The sequence below is a fragment of the Mustelus asterias genome, unplaced genomic scaffold (assembly GCF_964213995.1).
Source record: "Mustelus asterias unplaced genomic scaffold, sMusAst1.hap1.1 HAP1_SCAFFOLD_2853, whole genome shotgun sequence".
NCBI lineage: Eukaryota > Metazoa > Chordata > Chondrichthyes > Carcharhiniformes > Triakidae > Mustelus > Mustelus asterias.
Window position 1 is genome coordinate 27,721 of NW_027592798.1, and position 16,144 is coordinate 43,864.

Here is a 16,144-nt window from a genome sequence, read left to right on the forward strand (position 1 = left end):
TACTGGTGGGGACAGGTCTGTCGCTGTATAACACTGGGGTACAGTACTGGTGGGGATGGGTCTGTCGCTGTATAACACTGCGGTACAGTACTGGTGGGGACAGGTCTGTCGCTGTATAACAGTGGGGTACAGTACTGGTGGGGACGGATCTGTCGCTGTATAACACTGCGGTACAGTACTGGTGGGGATGGGTCTGTCGCTGTATAACACTGGGGTACAGTACTGGTGGGGATGGGTCTGTCGCTGTATAACACTGGGGTACAGTACTGGTGGGGACGGGTCTGTCACTGTATAACACTGAGGTACAGTACTGGTGGGGATGGGTCTGTCACTGTATAACACTGGGGTACAGTACTGGTGGGGACGGGTCTGTCGCTGTATAACACTGGGGTACAGTACTGGTGGGGACACGTCTCGCTGTATAACACTGGGGTACAGTACTGGTGGGGATGGGTCTGTCACTGTATAACACTGGGGTACAGTACTGGTGTGGACAGGTCAGTCACTGTATAACACTGGGGTACAGTACTGGTGGGGATGGGTCTGTCACTGTATTACACTGGGGTACAGTACTGGTGGGGACGGGTCTGTCACTGTATAACACTGGGGTACAGTACTGGTGGGGACAGGTCTGTCACTGTATAACACTGGGGTACAGTACTGGTGGGGACGGGTCTGTCACTATAACACTGGGGTACAGTACTGGTGGGGATGGGTCCGTCACTGTATAACACTGGGGCACAGTACTGGTGGGGACGGGTCTGTCACTGTATAACACTGGGGTACAGTACTGGTGGGGACGGGTCTGTCACTGTATAACACTGGGGTACAGTACTGGTGGGGACGGGTCTGTCACTGTATAACACTGGGGTACAGTACTGGTGGGGACGGGTCTGTCACTGTATAACACTGGGGTACAGTACTGGTGGGGACGGGTCTGTCACTGTATAACACTGGGGTACAGTACTGGTGGGGACGGGTCTGTCACTATAACACTGGGGTACAGTACTGGTGGGGACGGGTCTGTCACTGTATAACACTGGGGTACAGTACTGGTGGGGACGGGTCTGTCACTGTATAACACTGGGGCACAGTACTGGTGGGGACGGGTCTGTCACTGTATAACACTGGGGTACAGTACTGGTGGGGACGGGTCTGTCACTGTATAACACTGGGGTACAGTACTGGTGGGGATGGGTCTGTCACTGTATAACACTGGGGTACAGTACTGGTGGGGATGGGTCTGTCGCTGTATAACACTGGGGTACAGTACTGGTGGGGATGGGTCTGTCACTGTATAACACTGGGGTACAGTACTGGTGGGGACGGGTCTGTCACTGTATAACACTGGGGTACAGTACTGGTGGGGATGGGTCTGTCACTGTATAACACTGGGGTACAGTACTGGTGGGGACGGGTCTGTCACTGTATAACACTGGGATACAGTACTGGTGGGGACGGGTCTATCACTGTATAACACTGGGGTACAGTACTGGTGGGGACGGGTCTGTCACTGTATAACACTGGGGTACAGTACTGGTGGGGACAGGTCTGTCGCTGTATAACACTGGGGTACAGTACTGGTGGGGACAGGTCTGTCGCTGTATAACACTGGGGTACAGTACTGGTGGGGACGGGTCTGTCGCTGTATAACACTGGGGTACAGTACTGGTGGGGACAGGTCTGTCGCTGTATAACACTGGGGTACAGTACTGGTGGGGATGGGTCTGTCACTGTATAACACTGGGGTACAGTACTGGTGGGGACGGGTCTGTCACTATGATATTGTGGTGTGGTTCTGTCACTGTGAGGACACCTTTAGCACATTAGTTTAATCTAAGGCTGTGAAGCCCCGGTAGAGATTTGCTGGATGAATCTCTTTAATAAATGTGTTGTCGCTGTGCAGGTTCTGGACAAGCTGCTGCTTTATTTACGCATCGTACATTCCATCGACTATTACAACACCTGCGAATACCCAAATGAGGATGAGATGCCGAACCGCTGTGGGATCGTACATGTACGTGGACCCCTTCCTCCGAACCGAGTGTCACAGCATGAAGGTAAACATAGAGGATAGGAGGAGGCCGTTCGGCCCTTCGAGCCTGCTTCTCCATTCATCACCATCACGGCTGATCGTCCAACTCAATAGCCTCATCCTGCTTTCCCCCCATAACCTTTGATCCCATTCCCCCCAAGTGCTATATCCAGCCGCCTCTTGAATACATTCAATGTTTTGGCATCAACTACTTCCTGTGGGAATGAATTCCACAGGCTCACCGCTCTCTGGGTGAAGAAATATCTCCTCACCTCCGTCCTGAATGGTCTACCCCGAATCCCCAGACTGTGACCCCTGGTTCTGGACTCCCCCCACCATCGGGAACATCCTCCCTGTCGGTAGTGTAAGCAGATATGAGTGGGGCTGATTTTCTAAATTAATTTACGGGTTGGTGTGATGCACCATCAGTCGAGCAAAGACTAGTTTGTATGCAAGAACAAATAGGCTTTTATTAGCAAAAGACTTGGAGCACACCCATGCTGATGAACTGGTCCAGAGACTGAGGCAGGGGGGTGGGGAGCAGTCGCCTTTGTACCTGGACCAGGGCAGGGAGGAGTCTCAGGCAGGGCCGGCAGGGGCGTGTCCAGGCACGTCATATATACAGGCAATAAGCTAACAGTGGTTTACCACAGGGTGTCACTGGCTAAACCAGCATCTATTGCCCATCCCTAATGACCCCTTGACAGGGTGGTGGGTGAGCTGCCGCCTTCAACTACTGCAGTCCCTGTGGTGTAGGTACACCCACGGTGCTGTTAGGGAGGGAGTTCCAGGATTTTGACCCAGTGACAGTGAAGGAATGGTCGATATATTTCCCAGTCAGGATGGTGAGTGACTCGGAGGGGAATCTCCAGGTGGGGGTGTTCCCAGGCATCTGCTGCCCTTTGTCCTTCTGGATGGAAATGGTCATGGGTTTGGAAGTTGCTGCCTAAGGAGCCTTGGCGAGTCGCTGCGGTGCATCTTGTAGATGGTACACACGCTGCTACTGAGCGTCGGTGGTGGAGGGAGTGAGTGTTTGTGGATGGGGGGACAATCAAGCGGGGCTGCTTTGTCCTGGATGGTGTCGAGCTTCTTGAGTGTTGTTGGAGCCGCACCATCCAGGCGAGTGGGGAGTGTTCCATCCCACTCCTGACTTGTGCTCTGCAGGTGGAGGGCACAACCTCAGGCTGAAGGGACGATCCTTTAAAACAGAGCCGAGGGGGAATTTCTTCAGCCAGAGAGTGGTGAATCTGTGGAACTCTTTGCCGCAGAAGGCTGTGGAGGCCGGGTCTTTGAGTGTCTTTAAGACAGAGATAGATAGGTTCTTGATTAATAAGGGGATCAGGGGTTATGGGGAAAAGGCAGGAGAATGGGGATGAGAAAAATATCAGCCATGATTGAATGGCGGAGCAGACTCGATGGGCCGAGTGGCCTCATTCTGCTCCTATGTCTTATGGTGGACAGGCTTTGGGGAGTCAGGAAGTGAGTTACACGTCACAGGATTCCCAGCCTCTGACCCGCTCTGGTAGCCACTGTGTTTATGTGGCTTTGTCAGCTCTGACGAAGGGTCATCCAGACTCTCCACAGAGACTGACAGACCCGCTGAGATTTTCCAGCAGTTTCTGTTTCAGATTCCAGCACCCGCAGTAATTTGCTTCCATTTTATACGGCTGGGTCCAGTTCAGTTTCTGGTCAATGGCAACCCCCAGGATGTTGATAGTGGGGGATTCAGTGATGGTAACCCCCAGGATGTTGATAGTGGGGGTGATTCAGTGATGGTAACCCCCAGGATGTTGGCAGTGGGGGGATTCAGTGATGGTGACCCCCAGGATGTTGATAGTGGGGAGGATTCAGTGACGGTAACCCCCAGGATGTTGATAGTGGGGGGATTCAGTGATGGTGACCCCCAGGATGTTGGCAGTGGGGGGATTCAGTGACGGTAACCCCCAGGATGTTGGCAGTGGGGGGATTCAGTGACGGTAACCCCCAGGATGTTGACAGTGGGGATTCAGTGACGGTAACCCCCAGGATGTTGGCAGTGGGGGGATTCAGTGATGTTTGATAAGGTTCACCATGGTAGGCTTCTGCAGAAAATGCAGATGTATGGGATTGGGGGTGATCTAGGAAATTGGATCAGGAATTGGCTAGCGGATAGGAAACAGAGGGTGGTGGTTGATAGTAAATATTCATCATGGAGTGCGGTTACAAGTGGTGTACCTCAGGGATCTGTTTTGGGGCCACTGCTGTTTGTAATATTTATTAATGATCTGGATGAGGGTATAGTTGGGTGGATTAGCAAATTTGCTGATGACACCAAAGTCGGTGGTGTGGTAGACAGTGAGGAAGGGTGTCGTAGTTTGCAGGAAGACTTAGACAGGTTGCAAAGTTGGGCCGAGAGGTGGCGGATGGAGTTTAATGCGGAGAAGTGTGAGGTAATTCACTTTGGTAGGAATAACAGATGTGTTGAGTATAGGGCTAACGGGAGGACTTTGAATAGTGTGGAGGAGCAGAGGGATCTAGGTATATGTGTGCATAGATCCCTGAAAGTTGGGAATCAAGTAGATAAGGTTGTTAAGAAGGCATATGGTGTCTTGGCGTTTATTGGTAGGGGGATTGAATTTAGGAGTCGTAGCGTTATGTTGCAACTGTACACAACTCTGGTGCGGCCGCACTTGGAGTACTGTGTGCAGTTCTGGTCCCCACATTACAGGAAGGATGTGGAGGCTTTGGAGAGGGTGCAGAGGAGGTTTACCAGGATGTTGCCTGGTATGGAGGGGAGATCCTATGAGGAGAGGCTGAGGGATTTGGGATTGTTTTCGCTGGAAAGGCGGCGGCTAAGAGGGGATCTTATTGAAACATATAAGATGATTAGAGGTTTAGATAGGGTGGATAGTGATAGCCTTTTTCCTCTGATGGAGAAATCCAGCACGAGGGGGCATGGCTTTAAATTGAGGGGGGGTAGTTATAGAACCGATGTCAGGGGTAGGTTCTTTACCCAGAGGGTGGTGAGGGATTGGAATGCCCTGCCAGCATCAGTAGTAAATGCGCCTAGTTTGGGGGCGTTTAAGAGATCCGTAGATAGGTTCATGGACGAAAAGAAATTGGTTTAGGTTGGAGGGTCACAGTTTTTTTTTTAACTGGTCGGTGCAACATCGTGGGCCGAAGGGCCTGTTCTGCGCTGTAATGTTCTATGTTCTATGTTCTATGTAACCCCCAGGATGTTGACAGTGGGGGGATTCAGTGATGGTAACCCCCAGGATGTTGATAGTGGGGGATTCAGTGATGGTAACCCCCAGGATGTTGATAGTGGGGGATTCAGTGATGGTGACCCCCAGGATGTTGACAGTGGGGGATTCAGTGATGGTAACCCCCAGGATGTTGATAGTGGGGGATTCAGTGATGGTAACCCCCAGGATGTTGATAGTGGGGGATTCAGTGATGGTGACCCCCAGGATGTTGACAGTGGGGGATTCAGTGATGGTAACCCCCAGGATGTTGGCAGTGGGGGGATTCAGTGATGGTAACCCCCAGGATGTTGATAGTGGGGGGATTCAGTGATGGTAACCCCCAGGATGTTGATAGTGGGGGATTCAGTGATGGTAACCCCCAGGATGTTGACAGTGGGGGGATTCAGTGATGGTCACCCCCAGGATGTTGATGGTACTGGACCTTGTGACAGAGATTGGTCAGTAATACCCGGGCGTGCGCTTGTGTTTAGTTGCAGAGTGGCAGAAGTTGTTTGAGGAGAAGCTTACACCTCTGTTCAGCATGCGGGAATGTCTTTCTGAAGAGGACGCAGCAAAGATGGGCAAGAAGGACCCTGAGCAGGAAGTGGAGAAGTTTATTCTGGCCAACACGCAGGAACTTGCCAAGGACAAGTGGCTGTGTCCTCTGAGTGGGAAGAAGTTCAAGGTGAGTGAACATCCCAGCCTGGTATCGGAATCGGATTGGAAAACAGGCGCCATTTAAATGTAGTTTATAATCTCACTGCAACTCGTTCAGTCTGTACCGTCCACTCCAGTTCACTGGCTCCGAAAAGCTGATTGCCTGTGTTCCTTCCACGCCACCCCCCCAAGTGTCCGCGTGTGTCGTGTCCCCCCACCCCCAGTACCCGAGTCCCTCGTGTGGCCCTGTATTTGTTTTGTGAGTTGGTTGTCGTGTGTGTCTGTGTGGTCCGGGCTGTGTGTGTGTCTGTGTCCGCGGGGTGTGTGGTCCTGGCTGTGTGTGTCTGTGTCCGGGGGGGTGTGTGGTCCGGGCTGTGTGTGTGTCTGTGTCCGCGGGGTGTGTGGTCCGGGCTGTGTGTGTGTCTGTGTGCGGGGGGGGTGCGGTGTGTGTGTGTGCGTGTTTATCTGGGCTGTGTGCTGGTTTTCGCAGGTGTGTGTGCGTGTGTGTGTCTCTGTCTGTGTGTGTCTCTGTCTGTGTGTGTCTCTGTCTGTGTGTGTCTCTGTCTGTGTGTGTCTCTGTCTGTGTGTGTCTCTGTCTGTGTGTGTCTCTGTCTGTGTGTGTCTCTGTCTGTGTGTGTGTCTCTGTCTGTGTGTGTGTCTCTGTCTGTGTGTGTGTGTCTCTGTCTGTGTGTGTCTCTGTCTGTGTGTGTGTCTCTGTCTGTGTGTGTCTCTGTCTGTGTGTGTGTCTCTGTCTGTGTGTGTGTGTCTCTGTCTGTGTGTGTGTGTCTCTGTCTGTGTGTGTGTGTCTCTGTCTGTGTGTGTGTGTCTCTGTCTGTGTGTGTCTCTGTCTGTGTGTGTCTCTGTCTGTGTGTGTCTCTCTGTCTGTGTGTGTCTCTCTGTCTGTGTGTGTGTCTCTGTCTGTGTGTGTGTCTCTGTCTGTGTGTGTGTCTCTGTCTGTGTGTGTCTCTCTGTCTGTGTGTGTGTGTCTCTGTCTGTGTGTGTGTGTCTCTGTCTGTGTGTGTGTGTCTCTCTGTGTGTGTGTCTCTGTCTGTGTGTGTGTGTCTCTGTCTGTGTGTGTGTGTCTCTGTCTGTGTGTGTGTGTCTCTGTCTGTGTGTGTGTGTCTCTGTCTGTGTGTGTGTGTCTCTGTCTGTGTGTGTGTCTCTGTCTGTGTGTGTGTCTCTGTCTGTGTGTGTGTCTCTGTGGTCTGTGTGTGTGTCTGTGGTCTGTGTGTGTGTCTGTGGTCTGTGTGTGTGTCTGTGGTCTGTGTGTGTGTCTGTGGTCTGTGTGTGTGTCTGTGGTCTGTGTGTGTGTCTGTGGTCTGTGTGTGTGTCTGTGGTCTGTGTGTGTGTCTGTGGTCTGTGTGTGTGTCTGTGGTCTGTGTGTGTGTCTGTGGTCTGTGTGTGTGTCTGTGGTCTGTGTGTGTGTCTGTGGTCTGTGTGTGTGTCTGTGGTCTGTGTGTGTGTCTGTGGTCTGTGTGTGTGTCTGTGGTCTGTGTGTGTCTGTGGTCTGTGTGTGTGTCTGTGGTCTGTGTGTGTGTCTGTGGTCTGTGTGTGTGTCTGTGGTCTGTGTGTGTGTCTGTGGTCTGTCTGTCTGCCTGTGGTCTGTCTGTCTGCCTGTGGTCTGTCTGTCTGCCTGTGGTCTGTCTGTCTGCCTGTGGTCTGTCTGTCTGCCTGTGGTCTGTCTGTCTGCCTGTGGTCTGTCTGTCTGCCTGCCTGTGGTCTGTCTGCCTGTGGTCTGTCTGTCTGCCTGCCTGTCTGTCTGCCTGCCTGTCTGTCTGCCTGCCTGCCTGTCTGTCTGCCTGCCTGCCTGTCTGTCTGCCTGCCTGCCTGTCTGTCTGCCTGCCTGTCTGTCTGTCTGTGCCTGCCTGTCTGTCTGTGCCTGCCTGTCTGTCTGTGCCTGCCTGTCTGTCTGTCTGTGCCTGTCTGTCTGTCTGTGCCTGTCTGTCTGTCTGTGCCTGTCTGTCTGTGCCTGTCTGTCTGTCTGTCTGTCTGTGCCTGTCTGTCTGTCTGTCTGTGCCTGTCTGTCTGTCTGTGCCTGTCTGTCTGTCTGTGCCTGTCTGTCTGTCTGTGCCTGTCTGTCTGTGCCTGTCTGATCCGGCTTGTGTGGGGGTGTGTCCGGGCTGTGTGTCCGGGCTGTGTGTCCGGGCTGTGTGTCCGGGCTGTGTGTCCGGGCTGTGTGTCCGGGCTGTGTGTCCGGGCTGTGTGTCCGGGCTGTGTGTCCGGGCTGTGTGTCCGGGCTGTGTGTGTTTTCCCAGCTCTGTGTGGTGTCCGGGCTGTGTGAGGTGTGTATGGTGTCCGGGCTGTGCTGTGTGTGAGGTGTTTCACCCGTTCTGTTCCGCTGCAGGGACCAGAGTTTGTCCGGAAACACATCTTCAACAAACACAGCGAGAAGATTGAGGAGGTTAAAAAGGAGGTCTCGTTTTTCAACCATTTCCTCATGGACGCAAAGCGGCCGGCTCTTCCAGAGATTAAACCCAATCAGCCCCCAGCACCCGGAACCCAACCCATGGGTGAGTTTACACTGTGTCGAGGGGGATGGGGGGAGATCGAGGATCAGCCATGATCATCATGTATAGCAGTCAAATGATAGCATCAAACACTCCCAGGACAGGGACAGCACGGGGTTAGATACAGAGTAAAGCTCCCTCCACACTGTCCCCCATCAAACACTCCCAGGACAGGTACAGCACGGGGTTAGATACAGAGTAAAGCTCCCTCTACACTGTCGCCATCAAACACTCCCAGGACAGGTACAGCACGGGGTTAGATACAGAGTAAAGCTCCCTCTACACTGTCCCCATCAAACACTCCCAGGACAGGTACAGCACGAGGTTAGATACAGAGTAAAGCTCCCTCTACACTGTCCCCATCAAACACTCCCAGGACAGGTACAGCACGGGGTTAGATACAGAGTAAAGCTCCCTCTACACTGTCCCCATCAAACACTCCCAGGACAGGTACAGCACGGGGTTAGATACAGAGTAAAGCTCCCTCTACACTGTCCCCATCAAACACTCCCAGGACAGGTACAGCACGGGGTTAGATACAGAGTAAAGCTCCCTCTACACTGTCCCCCATCAAACACTCCCAGGACAGGTACAGCACGGGGTTAGATACAGAGTAAAGCTCCCTCTACACTGTCCCCCATCAAACACTCCCAGGACAGGGACAGCACGGGGTTCGATACAGGGTAAAGCTCCACTGTCTGTTGTGGCCATGAGGAGTAGTTACCGTGATTCTGCCTCTCTCCGGGGTGTGCTGTGTGGTGCTGTGTCTGCTGTTGGTCTGTAGCTGCACTGACATGGGTTAAACGGGCAGTTCTCTTTGTTTTGCAGGTTTGACCCCAGCCATGGGATACCCTCACCACTCCCCGCAGGGATTGCTGGGCTTTGGACAGCCTCGCCCACCCGTCATGGGGTTCGGAGGTAAGATTTCCAAAAACAAATTCTCTCATCTTTGTGTAAATCGATGGGGTAATGTGTAGATGTGGAATATGTAACTGCTCTTACTCTGCAGCTCTGTACTGCCAGCTTCCATTACAGTCACAGCTCAGCAAGAGGACATTCGGCCCATCTACTCTGTGCTGGTGCTTCTGCCCCACACGACCCTCCTCTTGCCTCCATCTCGCCCCCATGTCCGCCTCGCCCCCATGTCCATTCTCTCTCTTGTGTTTATCCAGCTTCCCGCTAAATGTCTCGATACTATTCACCTCGATCCCTCCCTGTGGGAGCGAGTCCCACATTCTCCCCACTCCCCCCGTGGGAGCGAGTCCCACATTCTCCCCACTCCCCCCGTGGGAGCGAGCCCCACATTCTCCCCACTCCCCCCCCCCGTGGGATCGGGTCCCACATTCTCCCCACTCCTCCCCCGTGGGATCGAGTTCCACATTCTCCCCACTCCCCCCGTGGGAGCGAGCCCCACATTCTCCCCACTCCCCCCGTGGGATCGAGTCCCACATTCTCCCCCACTCCCCGTGGGAGCGAGTCCCACATTCTCCCCATTCCCTGTGGGATCGAGTCCCACATTCTCCCCACTCCCCCCGTGGGAGCGAGTCCCACATTCTCCCCCACTCCCCGTGGGAGCGAGTCCCACATTCTCCCCCACTCCCCCCGTGGGAACGAGTCCCACATTCTCCCCCACTCCCCGTGGGAGTGAGTCCCACATTCTCCCCCACTCCCCCCGTGCGAGCGAGTCCCACATTCTCCCCACTCCCCGTGGGAACGAGTCCCACATTCTCCCCCACTCCCCGTGGGAGTGAGTCCCACAGTCTCCCCCACTCTCCCCCGTGGGAACGAGTCCCACATTCTCCCCACTCCCCTCCGTGGGAGTGAGTCCCACATTCTCCCCACTCCCCGTGGGAGCAAGTCCCACATTCTCCCCACTCCCCCGTGGGAGCGAGTCCCACATTCTCCCCACTCCCCGTGGGAGCGAGTCCCACATTCTCCCCACTCCCCGTGGGAGCAAGTCCCACACTCTCCCCCACTCCCCCCATCGGAGCGAGTCCCACATTCTCCCCACTCCCCTCCGTGGGAGTGAGTCCCACATTCTCCCCCACTCTCCCCCGTGGGAGCGAGTCCCACATTCTCCCCACTCCCCCGTGGGAGCGAGTCCCACATTCTCCCCACTCCCCGTGGGAGCGAGTCCCACATTCTCCCCACACCCCGTGGGAGCGAATCCCACATTCTCCCCACTCCCCGTGGGAGCGAGTCCCACATTCTCCCCACTCCCCTGTGGGAGCAAGTCCCACACTCTCCCCCACTCCCCGTGGGAGCGAATCCCACATTCTCCCCACTCCCCGTGGGAGCGAATCCCACATTCTCCCCACTCCCCGTGGGAGCGAGTCCCACATTCTCCCCACTCCCCGTGGGAGCGAGCCCCACATTCTCCCCACTCCCCGTGGGAGCGAGTCCCACATTCTCCCCGCTCCCCCCGTGGGAGCGAGTCCCACATTCTCCCCCACTCCCCCAGTGGGAGCGAGCCCCACATTCTCCCCACTCCCCCGTGGGATCGAGCCCCACATTCTCCCCACTCCCCCCGTGGGAGCGAGTCCCACATTCTCCCCCACTCCCCCAGTGGGAGCGAGCCCCACATTCTCCCCCACTCCCCCAGTGGGATCGATGATGGATTAGTTTTGTGGCCTCTCCCCTGTTTTGTTCACACTGGCGTGGGAAAAGCCGTGACAGTTCGCGCTGTGGGTCCCGTGGCGGTCCCTGTGTGTGAGCTCTGAGCCCAGGTCACAAACCACAGGCGCTGGGTGCAGAGGAATGTCACTGAGTATCCCCCACCCCGATAGCCGTGGACCTTCACACTGTGACGGCTGGGGCCTTGCAGTCTCTTGTTTGCGGCACTTTGTTTTTTGACAGTCTGTGTCACTGATTTGAAGATTACTCCAGATGCCAGCGAGCGGAAGTGAGAAGTGTGAAGCTGTCTGAAGTTATTTTGATGCTGTGTGGCTCGTTGTGAACCACAGATTTCACTCAAACCTGGCAGTCCTTTTTTCAAACCTTTTCTCGTCGACAGAGCTAGGCCCGAATTTCTAGATTTGTGAGCCTGGTTCTAGAGCCTTCAACCAGTGTAAACGGTTTATTCTCATCCACCCTGCCCTTCCCTGTAGATATTTTGTAGAGTTCTATCAGATCACCCCTCAACCTTCTGAATTCAAGAGACTGAAGGCACAGCTTAGAAACATAGAAAAACTACAGCACAAAACAGGCCCTTCGGCCCCACAAGTTGTGCCGAACATATCCCTACCTTCTAGGCCGACCTATAACCCTCCATCCTATTAAGCTCTATGTACTCATCCAGGAGTCTCTTAAAAGACCCTATTGAGTTTGCCTCCACCACCACTGACGGCAGCCGATTCCACTCGCCCACCACCCTCTGTGTGAAAAACTTCCCCCTAACATTTCCCCTGTACCTACCCCCCAGCACCTTAAACCTGTGTCCTCTCGTAGCAGCCATTTCCACCCTGGGAAAAAGCCTCTGAGAGTCCACCCGATCTATGCCTCTCAACATCTTATATACCTCTATTAGGTCTCCTCTCATCCTACGTCTCTCCAAGGAGAAAAGACCGAGCTCCCTCAGCCTATCCTCATAAGGCGTGCCACTCAATCCAGGCAACATCCTTGTAAATCTCCTCTGCACCCTTTCAATCTTTTCCACATCCTTCCTGTAATGAGGCGACCAGAACTGAGCACAGTTCTGTCTCTCTCTCTCTCTCTCCCTGTCTCCCTCTCTCTCTCTCTCTCCCTCTCCCTCTCCCTCTCTCTCCCTCCCTCTCTCTCTCTCTCTCTCTCTCCCAAGTGGGGTCTGGCGAGGGTCTTATATAGCTGCATCATTATCCCCGGACTCCTAAACTCAATCCCTCGATTGATAAAGGCCAGCACACCATACGCCTTCTTAACCACCTCCTCCACCTGCGGGGCCGATTTTAGAGTCCTATGGACCTGGACCCCAAGAGAGTGGGACAGGAAACTGAATTAACCTTGCCGTATGTTTGCAGAAATCGGCAATCTCACTCACAGCTCCAGTGAGAAGGGAGTGCGTTCATAAGATATAGGAGTAGAATGAGGCTGTTCGGCCCATCGAGTTCGCCCCGCCATTCGACCACGGCTGATATGTTCCTCATCCCCATTCTCCTGCCTTCTCCCCGTAACCCTTCAACCCCCATTCCCAATTAAAAATCTGTCTCACTCCTCCTTAAATGTACTCACTGTCCCAGCACCCACCGGGTAGGGAATTCCACAGATTCACAACCCTTTGGGAGAAGTAGTTTCTCCTCCAACTCTGTTTTAAATTTGCTGCCCCTTATCCTCAGACTGTGACCTCTCGTCCTAGAATGTCCCACAAGAGGAAGCATTCGCTCCACGTCCACTTTATCCACACCTTTCATCATCTTGTAAACCTCAATTTGATCTCCCCTCATTCTTCTCAATTCCAGAGAGTATCGGCCCAAAATGTTCAATCTCTCTTCATCCGACAAACCCCTCGTCTCAGGAATCAGTCTAGTGACCCTCCTCTGAACTGCCTCCAATGTCACTGCATCTTTCCCCAAATACGGGGACCAAAACTGTGTTCAGTGCTAACATCGCACTGTGCAGTCCAGAGGACACATCCCTATCTTAACCCAGTTTTCCTGATTCAGTTCCTGTTACGATCCTGAACCAACACAAGAAAGCAGCAAATATCCAACCAGCATTTAAACACACGATCAGGAAAGCTTTATTTATCTAACCCCTTGCTGTACCTGTCCTGGGAGTGTTTGATGGGGACAGTGTAGAGGGAGCTTTACTCTGTATCTAACCCCGTGCTGTACCTGTCCTGTGGGTGTTTGATGGGGGACAGTGTAGAGGGAGCTTTACTCTGTATCTAACCCCGTGCTGTACCTGTCCTGGGAGTGTTTGATGGGGGACAGTGTAGAGGGAGCTTTACTCTGTATCTAACCCAGTGCTGTACCTGTCCTGGGAGTGTTTGATGGGGGACAGTGTAGAGGGAGCTTTACTCTGTATCTAACCCCGTGCTGTACCTGTCCTGGGAGTGTTTGATGGGGACAGTGTAGAGGGAGCTTTACTCTGTATCTAACCCCGTGCTGTACCTGTCCTGGGAGTGTTTGATGGGGGACAGTGTAGAGGGAGCTTTACTCTGTATCTAACCCCATGCTGTACCTGTCCTGGGAGTGTTTGATGGGGACAGTGTAGAGGGAGCTTTACTCTGTATCTAACCCCGTGCTGTACCTGTCCTGGGAGTGTTTGTTGGGGGACAGTGTAGAGGGAGCTTTACTCTGTATCTAACCCCGTGCTGTACCTGTCCTGGGAGTGTTTGATGGGGACAGTGCAGAGGGAGCTTTACTCTGTATCTAACCCCGTGCTGTACCTGTCCTGGGAGTGTTTGATGGGGGACAGTGTAGAGGGAGCTTTACTCTGTATCTAACCCCGTGCTGTACCTGTCCTGGGAGTGTTTGATGGGGGACAGTGTAGAGGGAGCTTTACTCTGTATCTAACCCCGTGCTGTACCTGTCCTGGGAGTGTTTGATGGGGGACAGTGTAGAGGGAGCTTTACTCTGTATCTAACCCCGTGCTGTACCTGTCCTGGGAGTGTTTGATGGGGGACAGTGTAGAGGGAGCTTTACTCTGTATCTAACCCCGTGCTGTACCTGTCCTGGGAGTGTTTGATGGGGGACAGTGTAGAGGGAGCTTTACTCTGTATCTAACCCCGTGCTGTACCTGTCCTGGGAGTGTTTGATGGGGGACAGTGTAGAGGGAGCTTTACTCTGTATCTAACCGCGTGCTGTACCTGTCCCGGGAGTGTTTGATGGGGGACAGTGTAGAGGGAGCTTTACTCTGTATCTAACCCCGTGCTGTACCTGTCCTGGGAGTGTTTGATGGGGGACAGTGAAATGAATTTAATTTGTCTTTAGTAGTGGATGGGATAGCTGGCTCTGTGCTGGGGGTTGGCAGTGGACTGGGCCTTGTTGACTGTGCCTGTGATTTATCTACAGCAGGTCCAGCCTATCCTCCTCCTCAGTATGGAGGACGTGGCGCCTACGATGCGTATCGAGGACAGGGAGGCTACCCAGGCAAGCCAAGGAACAGGTTTGTATTGGTGTGTCTCTCTGGTGTGTTTGGTGGGCTATGTTAGCTTGCAGTCTGTCACCACCAGGCCATTGAAATTCTCCTCCTGTTGTCCGCTCCCTCCATTGCTGTGCCCCTCGTTATCTATGTAACCACTCCCCGTGCTCGACATTCCTTGGAGATCTCTGCACTCCTCTGAGTCTAATCTCTCGCACACCCCCCCCGATTCCCATCACTCTACCATTGGCAGCCGTGCCTTCAACTGCCTGGGGAGGGGTCCTAAGCTCTGGAATTCCCTCCCTAAACCCCTCCACCTCCCCAGACACTCTATGGGATCTACCTCTTTGACCTGGTTTCTGGCTACCTGCCCCCAATCTCCTCACATTGTGTTTGACTTGCAACTCTTGCAAAGGGGCCATTTCACGGCATCGTGTAGATGCACGCTGTCGATGTCCGATGTTATCTGTCTGTGACCTCCAACCTGCTCCTTTCTCCAGCTTCCCCACATCTTTGTATATCGTTTTATCACAAAGATTATGGCCGGAATTCTCCCGTCGCACCCGCCATGGGAATCGTAGGGGGGCGGGGGGACACACCACGCAAAGGTCCACTGACTTTGGGCGGGGTTCTCTGGTTTTGAGGCAAGCTTGGCTGGAGAACCCCGCCCTATATTCCTTTCCCCATTCCCACTTCCTGTGTATTAACACATTCTGCTATTTCACTCTCAGACTGCCCTGACCTTTATTCTGCTATTAACACATTCTGCTATTCCGCTCTCAGACGGTGCTGACCTTTATTCTGTTATTAACACATTCTGCTATTCCACTCTCAGACTGCGCTGATCTTTATTCTGCTATTAACACATTCTGCTATTCCGCTCTCAGACGGTGCTGACCTTTATTCTGTTATTAACACATTCTGCTATTCCGCTCTCAGACAGTGCTGACCTTTTATTCTGCTATTTGCATCTACTCTGGACCATGTCTTCAATATCGTCACCACTCATAGAACATAGAACAGTACAGCACAGAACAGGCCCTTCGGCCCACGATGTTGTGCCGAGCTTTATCTGAAACCAAGATCAAGCTATCCCACTCCCTATCATCCTGGTGTGCTCCATGTGCCTATCCAATAACCGCTTAAATGTTTCATAAGTGTCTGACTCCACTATCACTGCAGGCAGTCCATTCCACACCCCAACCACTCTCTGCGTAAAGAACCTTTGTCTCCCTTTGTCTTGTGTTCTATGTCGCCTGTCCTGCCACTCTTCCCTCTGACCTATCTGTGGGAGGAAACCGGGGTACGGTGGCACAGTGGGTTAGCACTGCTTCCTCACAGCGCCAGGGACCCGGGTTCAATCCCAGCGGCACGGTGGCACAGTGGGTTAGCACTGCTTCCTCACAGCGCCAGGGACCCGGGTTCAATCCCAGCGGCACGGTGGCACAGTGGGTTAGTGCTGCTGCCTCACAGCGCCAGGGACCCGGGTTCAATCCCAGCGGCACGGTGGCACAGTGGGTTAGCACTGCTTCCTCACAGCACCAGGGTCCCGGGTTCGATTCCCGGCCTCGGGTCACTGTCTGTGTGGAGTCTGCGCGTTCTCCCCGTGTCTGCGTGGGTTTCCTCCGGGTGCTCCGGTTTCCTCCCACAGTCTGAAAGAC

The 16,144-nt window shown here is 53.7% G+C and overlaps 1 protein-coding gene across 1 annotated transcript in view; it reads left to right on the forward strand.

Annotated features, from left to right (window-relative positions):
• srrt (serrate RNA effector molecule homolog (Arabidopsis)) overlaps positions 1–14,548 on the forward strand; it is a gene marked incomplete at its 3' end in the record, with an annotated part of 40,561 nt that extends 26,013 nt beyond the window's left edge. Inside the window, exons 10-14 of the mRNA XM_078207893.1 lie at positions 1,907–2,060; positions 5,751–5,944; positions 8,261–8,426; positions 9,252–9,341; positions 14,414–14,548. Of these exons, the coding sequence (XP_078064019.1) occupies positions 1,907–2,060; positions 5,751–5,944; positions 8,261–8,426; positions 9,252–9,341; positions 14,414–14,548 (739 nt within the window). The remainder of the gene's footprint in view (positions 1–1,906; positions 2,061–5,750; positions 5,945–8,260; positions 8,427–9,251; positions 9,342–14,413) is intronic.
• Between the last annotated feature and the right edge of the window lie 1,596 nt (positions 14,549–16,144).